General features: G+C 51.5%; 1 protein-coding gene across 2 annotated transcripts; it reads right to left on the bottom strand.

The window, feature by feature from the left end:
- Nucleotides 1-465: 465 nt before the first annotated feature.
- Cspg5 (chondroitin sulfate proteoglycan 5) lies at nucleotides 466-15,392 on the bottom strand. Of its 2 annotated transcripts, none has more exons than XM_052721800.1 (5): nucleotides 15,178-15,392; nucleotides 13,459-14,572; nucleotides 10,202-10,390; nucleotides 8,002-8,158; nucleotides 466-971 (listed from the first exon to the last, which is right to left on the bottom strand). In XM_052721800.1, exons 1-5 carry the CDS (start codon nucleotides 15,272-15,274, stop codon nucleotides 810-812), a joined length of 1,719 nt encoding a protein of 572 aa, XP_052577760.1. In that variant the 5' UTR covers nucleotides 15,275-15,392; the 3' UTR covers nucleotides 466-809. The 2 variants fall into 2 exon arrangements, with proteins under 2 accessions (XP_052577760.1, XP_052577770.1); XM_052721810.1 differs by having other exon boundaries at nucleotides 8,083-8,158.
- Between the last annotated feature and the right edge of the window lie 1,122 nt (nucleotides 15,393-16,514).

Genomic DNA, 16,514 nt, shown 5'->3' with positions numbered 1-16,514 from the left:
AAACCAGACCTCTTGACATCTTTATTCCTAGAACTGTGAGAAAATGCACTACTGTCCAAGACATGGTCTGTCCTGTTTACTAGGACAGCCTGAGATGAGGTGTCACCATTGCTAAGATTTCAAACATCAAATTTAAAAAAAATTTTATGTGTATAAGTATTGTGTTTGCATGTATGTGTGTGTAGCATATACATGCCTGGTGCTGGAAGAGGCCAAAAGAGGCCATCCATTCCTGTGGAACCTGAGTTACAGATGGTTGTGAGCTTTTTTTTAAATGTGTGTGTGTGTGTGTGTGTGTGTGTGTGTGTGTGCGCGCGCGCGCGCGCGCTGGGCCTCTGAAAATCTCTCCAGCCCGATTTCAAACATTTTTAGACACACGTTTAGCTACACATCTTCCATGAGAGAGGGAGGGACTGAGAACTGACAATGAGCAGGCCGGGGACACCATGACACTAAGAATGTGGACAGCTTTTTAAAAAGTTTTATTTCAAGAACCTTGTTTTTTAACTGGTATTCCAAAAAAAGGTGGGTCAAAGTACAAAAAAAAAAGTCAGTTGAATAACAGCAGAGGTTTAGAAATCACAGCTGCAGAAGCAATGTACAGACAGCAGACAAAACGATCCAATATATGCAATCCTGCTCAGTTTCTTTGCTTATTTTAAGTGTTTTCCCCTCCTACAAAACATATCAGAGCATGCCATGAGATCAGAAAAAGAAAAGCTTAACTAATGGTTACGAGAAGCCAACTGTGTACAAGAGGAGACACCGGTCCTTCCCTCCCCCTCCCCCTTTCCTCTCTTCTCGCTGTTTCAGGTTAGGTTATTCCGGAGACAGTTCACCTCCAAGTCCTCTTGGTCCCCTTTGCCACCCTCAAGTTTGGGGGACATGGAGTTCTGGATGTTGAAGGGCTCTTCCTCCTTCAGGCAGGACTTGAGAGCTTCCTGGATTTTGTGGGGAGCGCTGGGGTCATCCTAGAAGAGGAGAAAGTTGGAGGATTGTCGGGAAGGAAGATCCAGGTAGAAGGACCTTCCTAGCCCATGGCGGGACTCCCTAGACCGGAAGAAGTGAGAGGTGCCTGAGGGGATGCTGAGCAGCAGTCAGTGAGGAATAGAAGTTCACAGGTGACCTCAGCACTAGGGAGGTGGAGGCAGGAGAATCAGGAATTCAGCGTTAGCCTTGACTACACAGCAAGTTCAAGACCAGCCTGCACTATGTGGAATTCTGTCTCAAAAACAAACAGGCAGGCAGATACAAGTAATCAGATCATCAATAATTTTATTTCAGGCCATTCACCTTTTCTCAGAAAAAGAGATGAGGAAAAAACTGGTCTATTTATTTATTACAATTTATTTATTTATTTATTGGCAGGGTCTTATGTAGCTCTTGCTAGCCTGGAACTCATTATGTAGACCAGGCTAGTCTTGAACTCACAAACATCTGACTGCTTCTACCTCCCTAGTGCTGGGATTAAAGGCATATACTGCCATACCTGGCTATTTCTTTTTTAAAGATTTTCCCAGAAAAGATCTATTTTATTATTATTTTTAGTTATGTCTATGTGCATGTATCTGTGTGTGGGTATGTGCACCTGAGTACAGGTGCCTGCAAAAGCCAGAGAGGCCTCAGGTTCCTCTGAAACTGGAGTTAATGGCAGTTGTGAGCTGCCTGATGTGGGCTCTAGGGAATTGAACTTGGGTCTTCTATAAGAACAGCAAGTGTTCTCTACCTTTAAACTTTCTCTCCAGCCCAAGAAACAGATCCTTTTAGTACTTGGCTAAGGGTCCAACGTCCACAAGAGATGGCTTGCCAGTCAATGTTCCCAGTGGGACCCACACCGGACTATGGTTTCCTATGACTTCTCCATATAGCCAACTTGAGGTTAAGGACTGCCTGGGACTCATACTGTCAGAACTGACCTGCTGGAGACACTATCTCAGAAAGCCCCAGGAAGCCCAGCCACCTCAGGGGCCTCCCACACTCTGTGTCGGCCCATATTTAAGCTGAGGGTTCAGAACTCACTTTGGAGGTACACCTGTGCCCAGAACAGGCACCTGACCTTGGCTGCATTTGCCCATTAAGGGTTTCCAGGAAGCCCACATCTGCATAGACCTAACTATACATTCTGAGCTCTCAGAGGGCTGCCATGGCAACTCCTGCCCCACTCCTTCCCATAAGGACCACTGGAGGGAGTGACTGTCAGGGACTCCTCAGCACCAGCTCCCCAGGGCCCCGAAGAGCCACTGTAAGCATGCAGCCTCTGTTGATTAAATGGACAGGGTAGAGATGGGGCCGGAGAGGCAGTTCAATGGTTAAGAGTACTTACCATTTCTTCCAGAGGACCCAGGTTCAGTTCCCAGCACCCACCTCACTCCATTTCCAGTGGATCCCACACACTCTGCCCTCCTTGGGTACCAGGCAAGCATGTGGTGGATAAAAACTCACACCTGCCCATGTATGGTTATATACTTTTTTTGTTTTGTTTTGTTTTGTTTTTCGAGACAGGGTTTCTCTGCGTAGCTTTGCGCCTGTCCTGGAACTCACTTGGTAGCCCAGGCTGGCCTCAAACTCACAGAGATCCGCCTGGCTCTGCCTCCCGAGTGCTGGGATCAAAGGCGTGCGCCACCACCGCCCGGCTGTTTATATACTTTTTAAAGGTGAGAATACGCTCATCTCACTAGATATCTTTTAACTTATTTGTTTGTTTGGCTTTGGAGACAGGGTTTCCCTGGGATTAAAGTGTTGGGATCAAAGGTGTGTTTCACCACCTTTTGGCGGGTTTTCTTGCTTTGTTTTGAGATAGGGTCTCACTGAGGTCCTGGCTGTCCTGGAACTCACTGTCAACCAGACTGGTCTAGAACTCACAAAGATCCACCTACCTTTGCCTCTGCCTCCTCAGTGCTAGAATTAGAAGCATTCACTATCACCCCCAGACTGGTTTTTATTTTACTTCATTTTTTTCCACTGAATTTTTTAAAATTTATTTATTTATTTATTTATTTATTTATTTATTTATTTATTTATTTTTTATTTTTTTTGGTTTTTCGAGACAGGATTTCTCTGTGTAGCTTTGCGCCTTTCCTGGTACTCGCTCTCTAGACCAGGCTGGCCTCGAACTCACAGAGATCCGCCTGCCTCTGCCTCCCGAGTGCTGGGATTAAAGGTGTGCGCCACCACCGCCCGGCCTAAATTTATTTTTTAATTACACTCATAATATTCATTCAGACTGGTTTTTAAAAACTCCTCATCTGTATGTGTCTGTGTGAGTGTATGCACACATGAGCTGCATGTCTGTGGTGAACAGAGAAGATATCAGGGTCCTCATTTATCATGCTCCATCTGTTCTTTGGAGGCAGGGGCTGAACCCAGGCTCCTGTTTTCTCAGCTAAACTGGAAGCCAGCAAGTCCCAGCCATCCTCCTGTCTCTGCCTACCTTGAAGCTGGGATTGTGGGAGTGCATGGACAGCCCAGCTTGCTATGGGGGTGCAGGGCTCAGAATTCCAATCCTAGTGACTGTGTGGCAAGCTCTCAGCTCCCGGGCATTCTCTAGCTCCCGTTTAAGTCTTTTAAAGTTAATTATCAGTATTATGTGTGTGTGTGTGTGTGTGTGTGTGTGTGTGTGTGTGTGTGTCGGGGGTGCCACAGTGTTCACAGGGAGGTCAGAAGACAACTGTGGGAGTTGGTTCTCTCTTTCTACCCTATGGATTCCAGGGATCAAACTCAGATCATCAGGCTTGGTGGCAAGTACCTTTGTTTGCTGAGACATCTTGGCAGCCTGTTTGTTTTTGAGACAGGGTCTCATGTACCAAACTGGTTTTGAACTTAGTGTAGCTAAGGATGAACTTGAGCTCCTGATATTCTTATTTTTAACCTTTCAAATTCCAGAATCACATCATGCTCAGCTTCCTAAAAAGAATTCTTATTTTGCTTGTCTACTTATTTTTTAGTTTTTGACATAGGTCTTACTTACTACACAGTCTAGGCTGCCTTTGAGCTTGCTATATAACCCAGGCTGAGCTCATGATCCGTCTGCCTCTGCCTTACCAAATATTTGAATTACAGGTGTGTGACACCACATAATAGGTTCTTCCTTTAGCCTTTTTCCTTCTTTCTTTCTTTCTTTCTTTCTTTCTTTCTTTCTTTCTTTCTTTCTTTTCTTTCCTTCTTTCTTTCTTTCAAGGTTTACTTATTTAAAGTTTTTTTTTTCATTTTACACACTTCCCACTGTTCCCCCTCCCTCCCCCATCCCTCCCCTCATAGGGGGTAAGGCCTCCCTTGGGTATTCAACATAGGCTGGCTTTAGTCACTTTCTAAGTTCAAGGTAGGGCAGGAGAAATAGCTCAGTTGGTAGATAGAGTGCTTGCCCAGAATGCAGGAGACCCCTCCCCCAATTCCCACCCCTACAAAAAAGGTAGGATAGTCTGAAAAGCCAAGAAAAGCACAGCGGGGCCTCTAGTCCCCTCTCCCCTTTAAGAATGGTGTCAGGCTCCTCTAGAGAACCTCTCACCTCATCACTTGCTCTTGGGGCCCACAGGAAAAAGGGCAGCGGGTGACTTACAGAACTCTAATGTCACAAAGGTGGGGAGGCCACCCCTCGAGGGTTCAGGGACTGCCAGCCAGTCCTGGTGATTCGGGCCTGTGATCCTAGCTACTTGGAGGGCTGGGGCAGGAGGATGGCAAATCCAGGCCAGTCTGAGCTACAGAGAAAACTGCCTTCTGGGCCACGGGGTCGGGGAAGCAGACCCTAAGAGCATGGAGCAGAGGTACCCAAACAGGGATCTTGAGCAAGCTATGAACCTCCTGCAAAGAGAACAGGGGAGGGGTGTCTAAACCAAGGTGGGGGTCCCTTCAGCCCAACTGTCTCTTCCAGAGCTGATCCTGTTAAGCCCAAGGTCACCGAAGCCACAGCAGATGGGCCATCTGCCTTTGACTTGGCAGATGTACCTGGCCATGAGGGACAGGACAGATACTTGGCACGCATCCCGAGAACCACTGTGGACCCCTATTCCCAGTGCTCCACCCCAGCCATATGGGCGCTCTACGTCCAGGGGTAATGTGGGCTCGGGATCCCACATGTCGGGACACAAACCTCTCAGGGAAAAGGCAACAGCTGTGCATCACCACAGCGCAAGCACAGTCTGGAAAGCAGGAGAGACGAGACATAAGCAAGAGACAAGGGCCAAACAGAATTCCCAGGAACCCTCTCGGATCTTCAGAGGACCTGTGGATCCCCTTTGATTGGACTGGTGAGGAACCACAGGGCAGCTGGGGGCGGGGCAGGCTGCCTGTGGGTTTCAGGTGACTTCATTCAAACTGTGCACCTGGTCCTTCCTCCCTGATGGTTGTCTTCAGGAGGGCAGCTCAGCAACACCCACTGAGCCTGTGGCACAGTTCAGAGGAGTGGAGGGAGGAAAGGGTCACTGGCAAAGACACCAGGAAAGGACAGTGCCCAAAGCAGCAGAGGTCTTAAATTCTGAAGTCTTTAGAATGTGACATTCAGAGTTTATGGCCCGGTAGGAAGATGACCAACTCTACTTCTACAAAAGAAATAACCCCTTTAAAAACATTTATGAAACTGGGCCTGTGAGATGGCTCTGTGGGTAGTGGTGATGGCTGCCAAGCCTGATGAACTGAGTTTCATCCCTGGAACTCACGGGGTAGAAGGAGAGAACTAACTACTTCCTGTTACCCTCTTGACCTGCACAGTGAGATGATATACACGCACCCATACACATGCAAGGAGAAGAAGATGCTCAGGGTGCAAGCTCAGGCGAGGATGAGGTGTGTGAGTGTGTGTGTGTGTGTGTGTGTGTGTGTGTGCACGTGCACACGCGATCACATGTATACACGGTGTGCATGTGTATGTAAGGGCCACAGGTTGATTTTTGGTGTAACTCCTCAGCTGAAAATTACCTTCAAGATCCAAGAGGAACCAGGAGACTTTGACAACCTGGTCCTGCCATTCCCTGAGGGCCGGCCAACTGCTGTGTCAGCCAAGCCCACAGCTCCTTCTTAGGCAGATCCAAGGCAGCTACCCTGTTCTCTGCTCTGTTTGAGAGACCCAAAGGTGGGTCTCTCAACTCTGACCTCTCCACAGAGCTCAGCCAAGAACTGGTCTTTGCGCAGGCTTTATGCAGACACGCAGCTCTAGGAAGAGCTGCTTCCTCACCATCCTTTTCAGAAGGGAAAGGAGTCATTAACTGAAGCTGCCAGAAGAAGCAAAACGTCCTGAGGGCTTTTGCAGTGTTGGGCTGGAGCAACTACATATTGGTCACATCTGCTGCCCCATCATACAGAGGAAGGTCCAACAGAGGAGCCAAGACAGCCTGCACACACCATCATCTCGTGATCCACAAACCCTGACTGAATGTACTTCACGGACTAAGTCGTACTCCCGATCCTTTTGTCCTTTTGTTATGTGTTATTTGTTTATTTATTGAGATGGGATCTCAATATGGAGTCCAAGTTGGCCTCAGACTGACTCTCTCTCTCTCTCTCTCTCTCTCTCTCTCTCTCTCTCAATCTCTCTCTCCTCCAGACAAGGTCTCAGTGCCAACTGAACTCCTAACAACTGTCCTGCCTCAGCTCACAAGGGCCGGGATGACATTGTGAGTCAGCACAGTCACTTCAGAGCGGAAACATTCCTCACTCACAGGAGAGGCCTCGAGACAGAACCGGTCTAGAATACTGAGGAACAATGAGCCCCAACTCCCTCAGGTCTAATCAAACAGCTTTTCTTTTTTTTTTTTTTTTTTTTTTTTTTTTTTTGGTTTTTTTTTTTGGTTTTTTGAGACAGGGTTTCTCTGTGTAGCTTTGCGCCTCTCCTGGAACTCACTTGGTAGCCCAGGCTGGCCTCGAACTCACAGAGATCCGCCTGGCTCTGCCTCCCGAGTGCTGGGATTAAAGGCGTGCGCCACCACCGCCCGGCTTCAAACAGCTTTTCAACTCTGCTTCAAAGCCATTGCTCAGGTCAGAGCGTCTTGGACAGTTCCTACCTCTGTGTAACCGGGATCTGTATCCTGACAAAGTGCTCATCTGGAAGCATGGAACCTGCATTATGTGCAAAATTCTTGGATCTAGATATGATATAATTTGGTTCGGATGGCTCCTACTTTATCTTTAAAATTCTCTGATGGTATCCAGTATTGGACGGCTCAGGCTGGTCAGTTAGGCAGCATCTTCACCACAGGGGCTAATGTGACCTTATTGGTGGGTTTCAACTGGTATCATGAACTTAACCTTCTACGAACAGGATTACAAGCCGGGCGTGGTATACACACCTGTAATCACAGCATTTAGGAGACAGAGGTAGGAGGATCAGGAGTTCAAACCTATTGTAGGCTACATAGCAAGTTGGAGGCCAGCCTGGTCTACACGAGACCCTGTCTCAACTCTAGCTCCCCCAAACCACACTCCAAAGTCAGTCACGGTGGTGGCTCGTGCTTACAATCCCAGGAGTTGGGAGATGGAAGTAGGAGACTCCAATGCTAGTCAGTGACACAGTGAGGGTCTGTCTCAAAAAACAAAACAATCCCCCGCTCCCCGCCTACACAGGGATCGGAATTACCCTAGATTAATGGCTCTAGCAGTTTCTGTGCTCATCTAGGCCCTAATGAGCGTGAATAAGCCTGCTAGCTGTTAGGGGCCTCAGAAAGCACCAAGGAGCAACAGGCTTCTCTACCTATCCCGAGGGGCAGTCACCATTTGCTTCAGGGACCACCAGGCAATTTCCCAGCAATGCGAGGTAAAAGACAATGATCAACTTCTAAAGCACAGGTGAAGCTTCACATCATAAGCCATTCTAGAAGATTCCGGTACCTGTAACTCAGCCTGTCAGAGAAGTGATGCCCCAGGAAGCGCTCGTTCCCACCTCCCCTGCCCACTGGGTTGCCCTAAACTGACCCTCAAAGCTGTTGGAGACTTCCTACTCTGAGATAGGGCAAGGGGGCAGGCAGGCCAGGGGCAGAGGCATGCAAAAGGGGGGATGTGAAGAAGACCAGTTACCTGACAGACAATGTTATCATAGTGAGCCAAGGCACGGGCATGGGGGGAGGAGACACAGGGAGTGTCGCAAAGTTTCCTTACATTTGGATGAGAGCCCTCGGCAATGGTGGAGAGGGAGAAGTTATCGTTGTGGAGTTCAGATGGGGTCCGGAATTTGCTGGAAGGACAGAAGAAAGAAAGGAAAAATGTCAGGAGATCGAGGCAAACTGTAAAAGTAGCCGTGATGCCTCAGCGTCACCGTCAAATACTGTATGACACCATCAACAGTAAGACGCACAGGACTTGACATGCCATCGCGAACAAACTGCAGCCACTTAAACCAGTGCAAACTTTCTTATCCCCGGGGATATTTCTACTTGAAGTAGCACACTGGGACTTCAAGGAACTGCCAGCGATATGAACAACTATGACCGTGTTTGTACATGCGAGGCAGTTACAGCTGCATCAAGACAACCATCTGGCCAACAGTGATTATACGATGCCAGCAATTGTAAGACACAATCCAATTTCAGAGATGCTAATATGTGAGGAGAAATATGTATCTTAGAATCAATAAAAGTCAGCAGTATCTGCAGGGCTGAGTGCACATGGCATCCTTAGAGCAGGGACTCCCCTTCTCAGGCACCTACCATCAACAGCTACCCGGACCGGAGTGGCTTGTATCCCCGCTCCCTACACACCCATTGCTTTGGTGGAGCCATGGAATGAGGAGCCCAGGGTCCTGGCTTGTGTCCCTCTGGAGTGATCACATGCACAGATTTATGTCCCTGCCTCAATGCACAGGGACAATGGAGGAGGGGCCCTTTCAGCCCCATGGCAGTTAGCTGGAAGGTCACAGGGCTGCCGCTGTCTGCACACTGCATGTCTTTACCCAGCACAGGAGCAACAGATGGTGTTTTGTCATTTTCCCAGGACTCAGGGAAAGTCCTTCAATAACACTCTCTGGAGGGCATCTCCAGGCCAGTAGGATAAGCAGGGGGAGAGATGAAGGGATGTGAGGCCAGGGCTACATAAACACATAAAATGGGTCCCAAGGAAGCCGGGGCTAGTCTTCTCCTTTTGACACTCCTGTGACACTTTGAAAGGTTTTTTACTTTGCTTAGTGATCAGAGAACTTTTTTCCTAGTGCATAAGGTCACATTCCAGAGTTCAAGATATGGACTTCATAATAAATGTGGGTCAACACTCAGATGCCCAGCAGGTATAGCTGAGAGCCAAACGGAGATCCTGTTCCTGTGTGGTCCTTAACTAGACAAGAGTTAACTCGGACCCCTTGTCACTGCTAAATTTTATTATGTTGGGAACAGGGGTTGATCAGCATCTGTTTGTGTGTGTGAGCCTGTGTGTGTGTGTGCACAAGCCTGCACATATGTATGCAAATAGGTGCAATTTATTAAGAGCAAAGTAGATCACTCCTAAAGGGTGAAAGTGGACGATGGCCAAAGGGACTATTGTAGATAGTGCACACTCTCCAAAGATGAGAATCGACTGTTATGTAGGGCACGCTCTCAAGAGGTGAGCCTTTATCTTATTTTTTATTCATTTTTGAAAAAGGGTCTCATGTAGCTCAGACCAGCTTCAACCTCCCTTTGGTGATGACCTTGAACTTCTGATCCTCTGGCTTCCACCTTTCCCGAGTGCTGGGATACACCCTATTTACAGGTGAAAGGGATCAACAGTGGCTTTGAGTGGCTCGGAGCATCACTCCCTAGCCTAAAGGTGAGCTTTTAAAAGGCAATGCAGTGTGGCAATAACACCTCTCTCCTCAGCATCCCCTGAGGAGGAGGAGGAGGAGGAGTGGATATTAAATGACAGTAGGTTTGAAGGGGCTAAAGTTACTCCACACTGGTTTGTGAGCAAAATCCTTTCGCTGAACACTGGGTATCAAAGACCAAGGAAGCAGGTGCAGGCAGGGTGGGCCGAGTGAGTGTAGTAATGTATTTACTTGGGGACATGGTGGATGCTGGAAGCCCTCTCTTTAGCACTCTTTCTTGGGTTTTGGATGCTGGAGTGTGGCTGGCTGGTAGGTGTGCAGGTCCCAGGGCTTTATCTGGCACATTTTATGTATGAATGGATAAACTTTGGTGAACTTTTAGCATGAGCCAAAGAGCTAGAGAACTGTTGCCGAAGACCCTCCTGGGAACAGCCTCGGCTGGGGCTGGGTGTCTCTGGCTGATAAGGCTGCAGGGTACACACTTACTTGGTCCTCCGCAGCTTGGTATTCTCAGTCTTGAGCAGATAGAGCTTCTTGGCAAAGAAGACAGTCATCATGAACAGCAGGAGCAGTACAAGAGCAGCCGAGCCAATGGCCACGCACATCACCTGGAAGTCGGTGATGATGGACTCACAGCGCATGCCCTTGTGCCAGATGTAGTCCTGGGTGTTACACCTACAGGGACGGACACAAAGGCGCTCAGGGCACAGGGCAGGCAATCTTAGCCACAGCAAGGACCCTACTCTGAAGTCAGCACTCAACAGCCTGCCCTGAGGGCTGACTGGAGGATTGCAGCACCCCAGTCCGAGCAGATCTCATCACTCTTCACCCCAACCTTACAGCTGTTCTAGACATAAATGAGGTGAGCAAAGCAGAGAAGCCAAAGGAGAATCTCCAAGTTACACGGCTGTTACGTGACAGGGAGGTAAGAGAACCCTGGACTTCTGCCTGGCAGGGATCCCCAGAATTCTGCCTGCCCTGGCTCTGGGTGAAAGAGGGATAAGACTCAAGATGAAATACTGGGAGCTGCCTTGCACACGGAAGCCTCTATCCCATCCAGTTCACATGACAGTGAGAAATAAGGACCTGACAGACACACAGAGACGTGGATATTCTCTTCTTACCCCTGCAGCCCCAAAGGTTCTGCCCCTAAAGCTTAAGGCTGTGAGAACTACCCTGCCAGCATAGTGAGAATCAATCCCTCAGGGTGGGTTTTCCTCCTTTTGTTGAGTGACTTTCTCCTGCCCTTGGGGACATTCCCAGGCTCCAACTCTTCCAATGACATTGCTGTTTCCATGGGAACCAGGCTGCTTCAAAGAGGAAAGATGTGGAAGGATAGAGAGGCAGGCAAAGGAGGGAGGACATGAACCTCGGGTGAATGAGACTAGAAAAGGGGGCACCGAGATGAAATTATGCACCAGCGAAGTGGCTACCTCACATCCAGAACAGGCTGGGGAGAAGTGCCGAATGAGGGATTTTTGTTTTCCAACTGGATCTCACGGCAATGGGAGGTACAGACGATCTGTTTAAGGTTGCCAGGGAATGCAGACCCCTCTATGTGGGGGTCCTCTCACCCAGTGTTCTAGAAAAGTTCTGCCATAGCTCAGATCCTCTCCCTGCAGCGGGTCAGGGTAACGAGACAAAGGCACGCTGCAGTCTCCTGTGAGTGGAATGTAAAACAGTTTGCAAGCAGCCGCCAGGCCTGAGTGTGCTGAAGCAGGAGCCTGGGTAGGGAGGTCTGAGTGTGATCTCGGGAGAGAAGCTAAGCAAGGGGGAGCTGGTGTAGACCACGTGGAGAAGTCCTCCCGTTGGGGAAAACAACCAGGCAGACTAGTGAGGAGGACAATCTTTCTCCTACTGGAGAATTCCCCGAGAGAACCAGGAATTCTGGGCACTTCCACAGCTCTCCAAAGGCAGCCAGAGCTCCAGATTTCACACCGTGGTGGGAAGCTCACTTTGAAGGTAAAAATGTCAGGGCCTCCAGTAGGATGAAAGATGACTTTGCAGAGACTGCTGTCCCCAGCCTGAGTTATCACTGCAGCTCCCCAGACTAAAGACAGAAGAGACTCACAGGCTCTTTTACACTTTTGGTGGTTTTTAACCAGCAAGTTCTTTCTAATATCCCACAATTTTCTTTCTTTTTTGAGTCAGAATCTATCTCACTTAGCCCAGGGTGGCTTCAAACTCACTATGTAGCTGAGGCTAGCCTTCAACTCCTGTTTCTTTTGCCCTGCCTCATAAATGCTGGAATTACAGTCATTAGTTACTATGTTCCTCCATCACCATAATTCTTTGATCAAAGAAATTACTCTTGTGGATGGCTGAACAACTCCAACTAGCACCATGTAGTCACATCCTATATGGAGGATCCTAGTGCGATCCCAGTGCCATGACCATCCAGGGAATGACATCAGACAGAACTAGAACTCAGGCTTCCATGCCAGGGCGCTACAGCCAAAAGTTAAGTGCTTAAGAATAAAGGAACAAGAAGAAACACTGAGACACTTTAAGAGAGCCACAGCTGAGTGTGGCTCAGGCATGTGAGCCTAGCACTTGGGAAGTAGAAGCAGGGTGTTCAGGAGCTCAAGGCTATCCTTGGCTACTCAGGGAGTTCAAGGCCAGCTTGGTCTACATAAGACCTTGTCTTTTAAAAACAAGAAAGGGCTGAGCATGGTGGTGTACACATAAAACCCACCACTAAAAGACAGAGGCAGGTGGATCTCTATGAGTTTCAGGCCAGCCTGGTCTACAAAGTGAGTTCCAGGGCCATACAGTGAGACCTTGTTTCAAAATACACAAATCAATAAACAAACAAACAAATACAAACAAATACATGAAAAGAGATAGGTGGAGAACAGAAATGCTCCTCAGAGGTCTAGTGAGAACAAGACTGTAGTCTTCTCCACTTCTTAAAGAACTGCCCAGACCACCCTTGACTTAGCGATCCTTCTGCAAGGAACTGTGTTTTCATGAGGTAAATATCTCCCTGTGAAGGCATTCCCAGAGGTGAATTGACTGAGAAATTCCTGATGAGGTGTGGGATGGTGGCTTTAGATGATGTCCTTAGGGATATCTAAACTCTTTTCTTGGAAAACATTATGGACTTACTATCCCCCAAAAGGCAATTACCAATGAGAGAAAGCAACCACCCAAAATCAAGATCATGGACAGACGCAAGATTGAGTGAGAAGACTCAGCTTGCCTTCACCTGTGTGCGGCTGCTCTTGGGGCTGTCCTAGGGTGACGCTTTGACTTTACACGCCCACACCTCCTTCGGAGAAACTCGGCTCTCTGGCCAAACACACAGCCCGGCAGCACTCAACAGCCATCTTAACTTCCCAGCAGGGTCCCAGCCCTGCTTCCTTTACTGGAATGGCTGCTTTCCTAAGCCCTTGGAGAAACCCCTTCATTTTGCTTTAAAGTTGAGCGGGTGAGCCCAGGACACAGTGCTTAGAGGATTTACAAAATAGTACTTTTGAGGAATTTGTCCTGAGGGCAAGATCACAAAAAGCCTTTTTTGGGGGGTGGGTGGAGACCTTGTAGCCCATGTTGGCTTCAAGTTCACAACTGTCCTGCCTCAGCCTCCCCAGTGTTGAGAATATAGGTGTGCACCCCACATGCTTGGGAACCCTGCGAATGTACCTCCTCTGGGAAATCTCAAACCCTCCCCTTTGCTGAATCTGCCCATCCCCATTGCTCAGGCACTGTTTTTACCAGCCCCCGAACGCCTGCCACTCCCTTACCTGCAGAACGCCCCTATGTTCTCCACCAGGTAGCACTGGCCGCCATTGTGACAGTAACTTGGGAAGAGGTCACACACTGACCGGCAGGAGCCATTGTGCCTGACAAAGCCAAGTCGGCACTCTGTGCCATTTCCAGCTGAGGCCAGGTCCCTGCCCGGATCTCCTGGGCGGGGCCTGAGAGAGATGCTGCTGCCAGGGACCATGCCCAGAGCATGCTGGGGAGGAACAGCATGCCACCGACTGGTGGGCTGTCCTGTTCCAGGGCCCACACCAGGCTTTTGAGAGGGCAGGAGAAGGTCATTTTCATCTTCCAGGTCTCCACCTCCCACTGCATCCTTATCATCCTCCTCTTCCTCTTCCTCCTCTTCCAAATCATCATAGAAGGAGGTGGTAGGGTAGAAATCAGACTCATCAAAGGGGGTGAAGTCATCATATAAGTCAAGCAGGCTCCAGGAAGGGGTCTCTCCTTCAGTATCAGGGTGATTCTCTGAGGCTCCTGGTGACCCTGGGAAGCTGCCCATGTCTGCACCACGACCCTCACTATCCAATCCTTCAAAGTAGTCGATGTCAATTATATCTGAGGCTGGTTGGGTTTCTAGAGTGCCTTGAAGGGGATAAGTGGGCTCTGGCCCTTGAGGGTCAGGTGTGCTGCCTCCCAGGTTCAGCCAAACCTCCAAGGGGCTCTCCTTAGGGAGTTCAGAGCCTGGGCTAGGCTTATCGTGGGTAGTTGGGGAGGGAGGTCCACTGGCTTCAGTAGCCTCAGGAATGGCAGGGGGCACTGTAGACGACCCAAGGGCCTCATCAGGAGCCTGGAGCGTAGCTGGGAGGGTCTGGGCGTCACCACTGCCAGCCTCTGCAGTCACTCCACCCAGGCCTGGGCTATCTGCCTCCAGCCAGGCAGTGCCAGTCACCGCAGCCGATGCCTCCAGTGCCTCCTCTGGCCCGACCCCAGGGCCCACCGCAGCCAGCTCACTGCCGGGTGCTGTCCACGAGGTCTCATCTTCCCCAGCTGCGGCCAGGCCGGCTTCCTCCCGCGTGTCATTGGCACGCGGCTTCCATGCAAGGCCGCTCCTCACCAGCTCTTCAGCCTCGATTGCGCTGCCTGCTTCGCGTGCTGCGGGAGGGAGGGCGAGGGGCAGGGTGTTAAGGTGGCGCGTGGGGGTGAGAGGGCTCTGAGCGAGATCCAGCAGACTAGGGTCCACCCTGGGACACTCCTTCGGTTTCCAAGGCCACGCCCCACTTCTAAGGCCCGCCCCTGAGTCTACCTCCTAAGCCGGGGAAATACACCTTGCCTATGGTTTCCCGCCCCAGACAGCACCCGCAGTCTGAGAGGGGAGGTCAGGGTAGTCCTCCAACTCTGGATCATCCTTGCCTCATCTTCGGGACCCCGCCCCGCCCACAAACCCCGCCCACAAATCTCACCCAGGCCCCGCCCCCGTTCAAGACCCCGCCCCTACCTCAAGACCCCACCCCCACCCTAGCCCACCCTGCTGTCTCCGCACAGGCTATCGGCTGCTCCCCGCTGGCCTGTGTCCCCTACAGGTCCTCTCCTCTTCCCGCACCCCTTTCCCGCCCAGGTCCCCGGCTGCAGGCCAGACGGTGCCCCGCCCCCTTGTCACGGCTTAGGGACTCCACCTGGACCTGAAGCCAGCGAGACCCTGGCACGCACCGGGTGGGGCGCGAGGGCTGGCTGGGGTCGCGGTCGCGGTGGGTACCTACCCGGCACGGCCCCAGCGGTGAGGACCAGCGTGGCCCCCAGAAGCAGCAGCGCTGGCGGCGGCCCCCGGCTCGGGCCCCCGCCTCCAGCTCGGCCCATTGCGCGGAGCCCCGGCCGCTGTGCGCGCGGCTTGGCTGCGCCCTCGGCTTGCCCGGCCGCCGCGCCTGCCGCCCGTCTGCGGCCGCCTTAGCCCACGGTGGGCAGCATGAGCCGCCGCATGCCGCCGTCAGCCGCTGTCCTCCGCGCGCCGCGCCTCCCCGCCTCCCGCGCCGCCGCTGCCGCTTGCCGCTGCCGCGCTCGGCGCCGCCCCCACTCCGCCCGCCCCGCTGCACGTCGCGTTGACGCCGGCCCCTATCGGTCCTCCTCGCCAAGGGGACAGACAGACCCCTCTGGCACGGGACGCGGAGAGAGACGGACGCACGGAGCGCAGGGGCGGCAGCACAGCCGCAGGGGGAAGCCGACAGGTGCACGGGCGGGAGCCCGCAGGGCCGGCCTGCGCGGCCTGCGCTCCCGGTGCTGAGCGCGCTCCGCCGCGGACCTCCGAGGAACCCACCCGCCACGCGCGCGCAGGGAGGCGGGGACGTCGCGGGCTCAGACACCCGCAGGCTCGGGGCGGGGCTCAGAAGGACCGCAGGGGGCGGAAGCCCGCGCCCCCCGTGTGGAAAGCAGCGGGGGCCCAGGACAACGACTCTTGGGTTTCTGCGCCAACCCGGTGTTCTGGAGCAGGGGAAGGTTCCCCGGGCGGTCTCCGAGTCTTCACAAGAGCAAGGCGAACGTCGACAGAACCTGGCAAGGAGGCAAATACGACGACGGCCTAGGCTCTAATCGGATCAGACCTAATCCGTCCGCAGCCAGACCATTAGTTTAGATCTCGCACAGCTAGGTCCACCCAACGTATTACTCGGGCAAGGGGTGAGACCCTCCCCAGTACTTGGACTTCGCCTTGCCTTCTGAAATTCCAGGGCGGTCTTTGAGTCTTTTCTTACTTCCCCAGGATGCACAGTTCCCCGGGTGACCTGTACTACCCAAACCCACGTTCCTGGTGAAGTCAAGGAGGCCAGGTGCACAAAGGATGTGGCGGCTAACTCGGGTTCACTGCTTACTGGGAGACCTGTTAGGAGAGGAGGCAGAGCTAAAATGTAGACACCTAGTAGTGCTCGCCTCCAAAGAGCCTACTTCTTGATGTCTTTTTTTTTTTTTTGGGGGGGTTTTCGAGACAGGGTTTCTCTGTGTAGCTTTGCGCCTTTTCCTGGAACTCGCTTTGGAGACCAGGGTGGCCTCGAACTCACAGAGATCCGCCTGGCTCTGCCTCCCGAGTGCTGGGATTAAAGGCGTGCGC

This window comes from Peromyscus californicus, unplaced genomic scaffold, assembly GCF_007827085.1.
Source record: "Peromyscus californicus insignis strain IS unplaced genomic scaffold, ASM782708v3 Scaffold_11__1_contigs__length_118956290, whole genome shotgun sequence".
Lineage (NCBI taxonomy): Eukaryota > Metazoa > Chordata > Mammalia > Rodentia > Cricetidae > Peromyscus > Peromyscus californicus.
Note: the sequence above shows the minus strand (reverse complement) of the source record. Positions and strands in the feature narration are given on the sequence as shown.

Coding starts and splice junctions, on each gene's coding strand:
- Cspg5 (XM_052721800.1), bottom strand. CDS start 15,274: ATGGGCCGAGCTGGAGGCGGGGGCCCGAGCCGGGGGCCGCCGCCAGCG. Junction 8,159..10,201: donor ACCAAGCTGCGGAGGACCAA/GTAAGTGTGTAC, acceptor CTGTCCTTCCAG/CAAATTCCGGACCCCATCTG. Junction 972..8,001: donor ATGATAACATTGTCTGTCAG/GTAACTGGTCTT, acceptor CTCCTCTTCTAG/GATGACCCCAGCGCTCCCCA.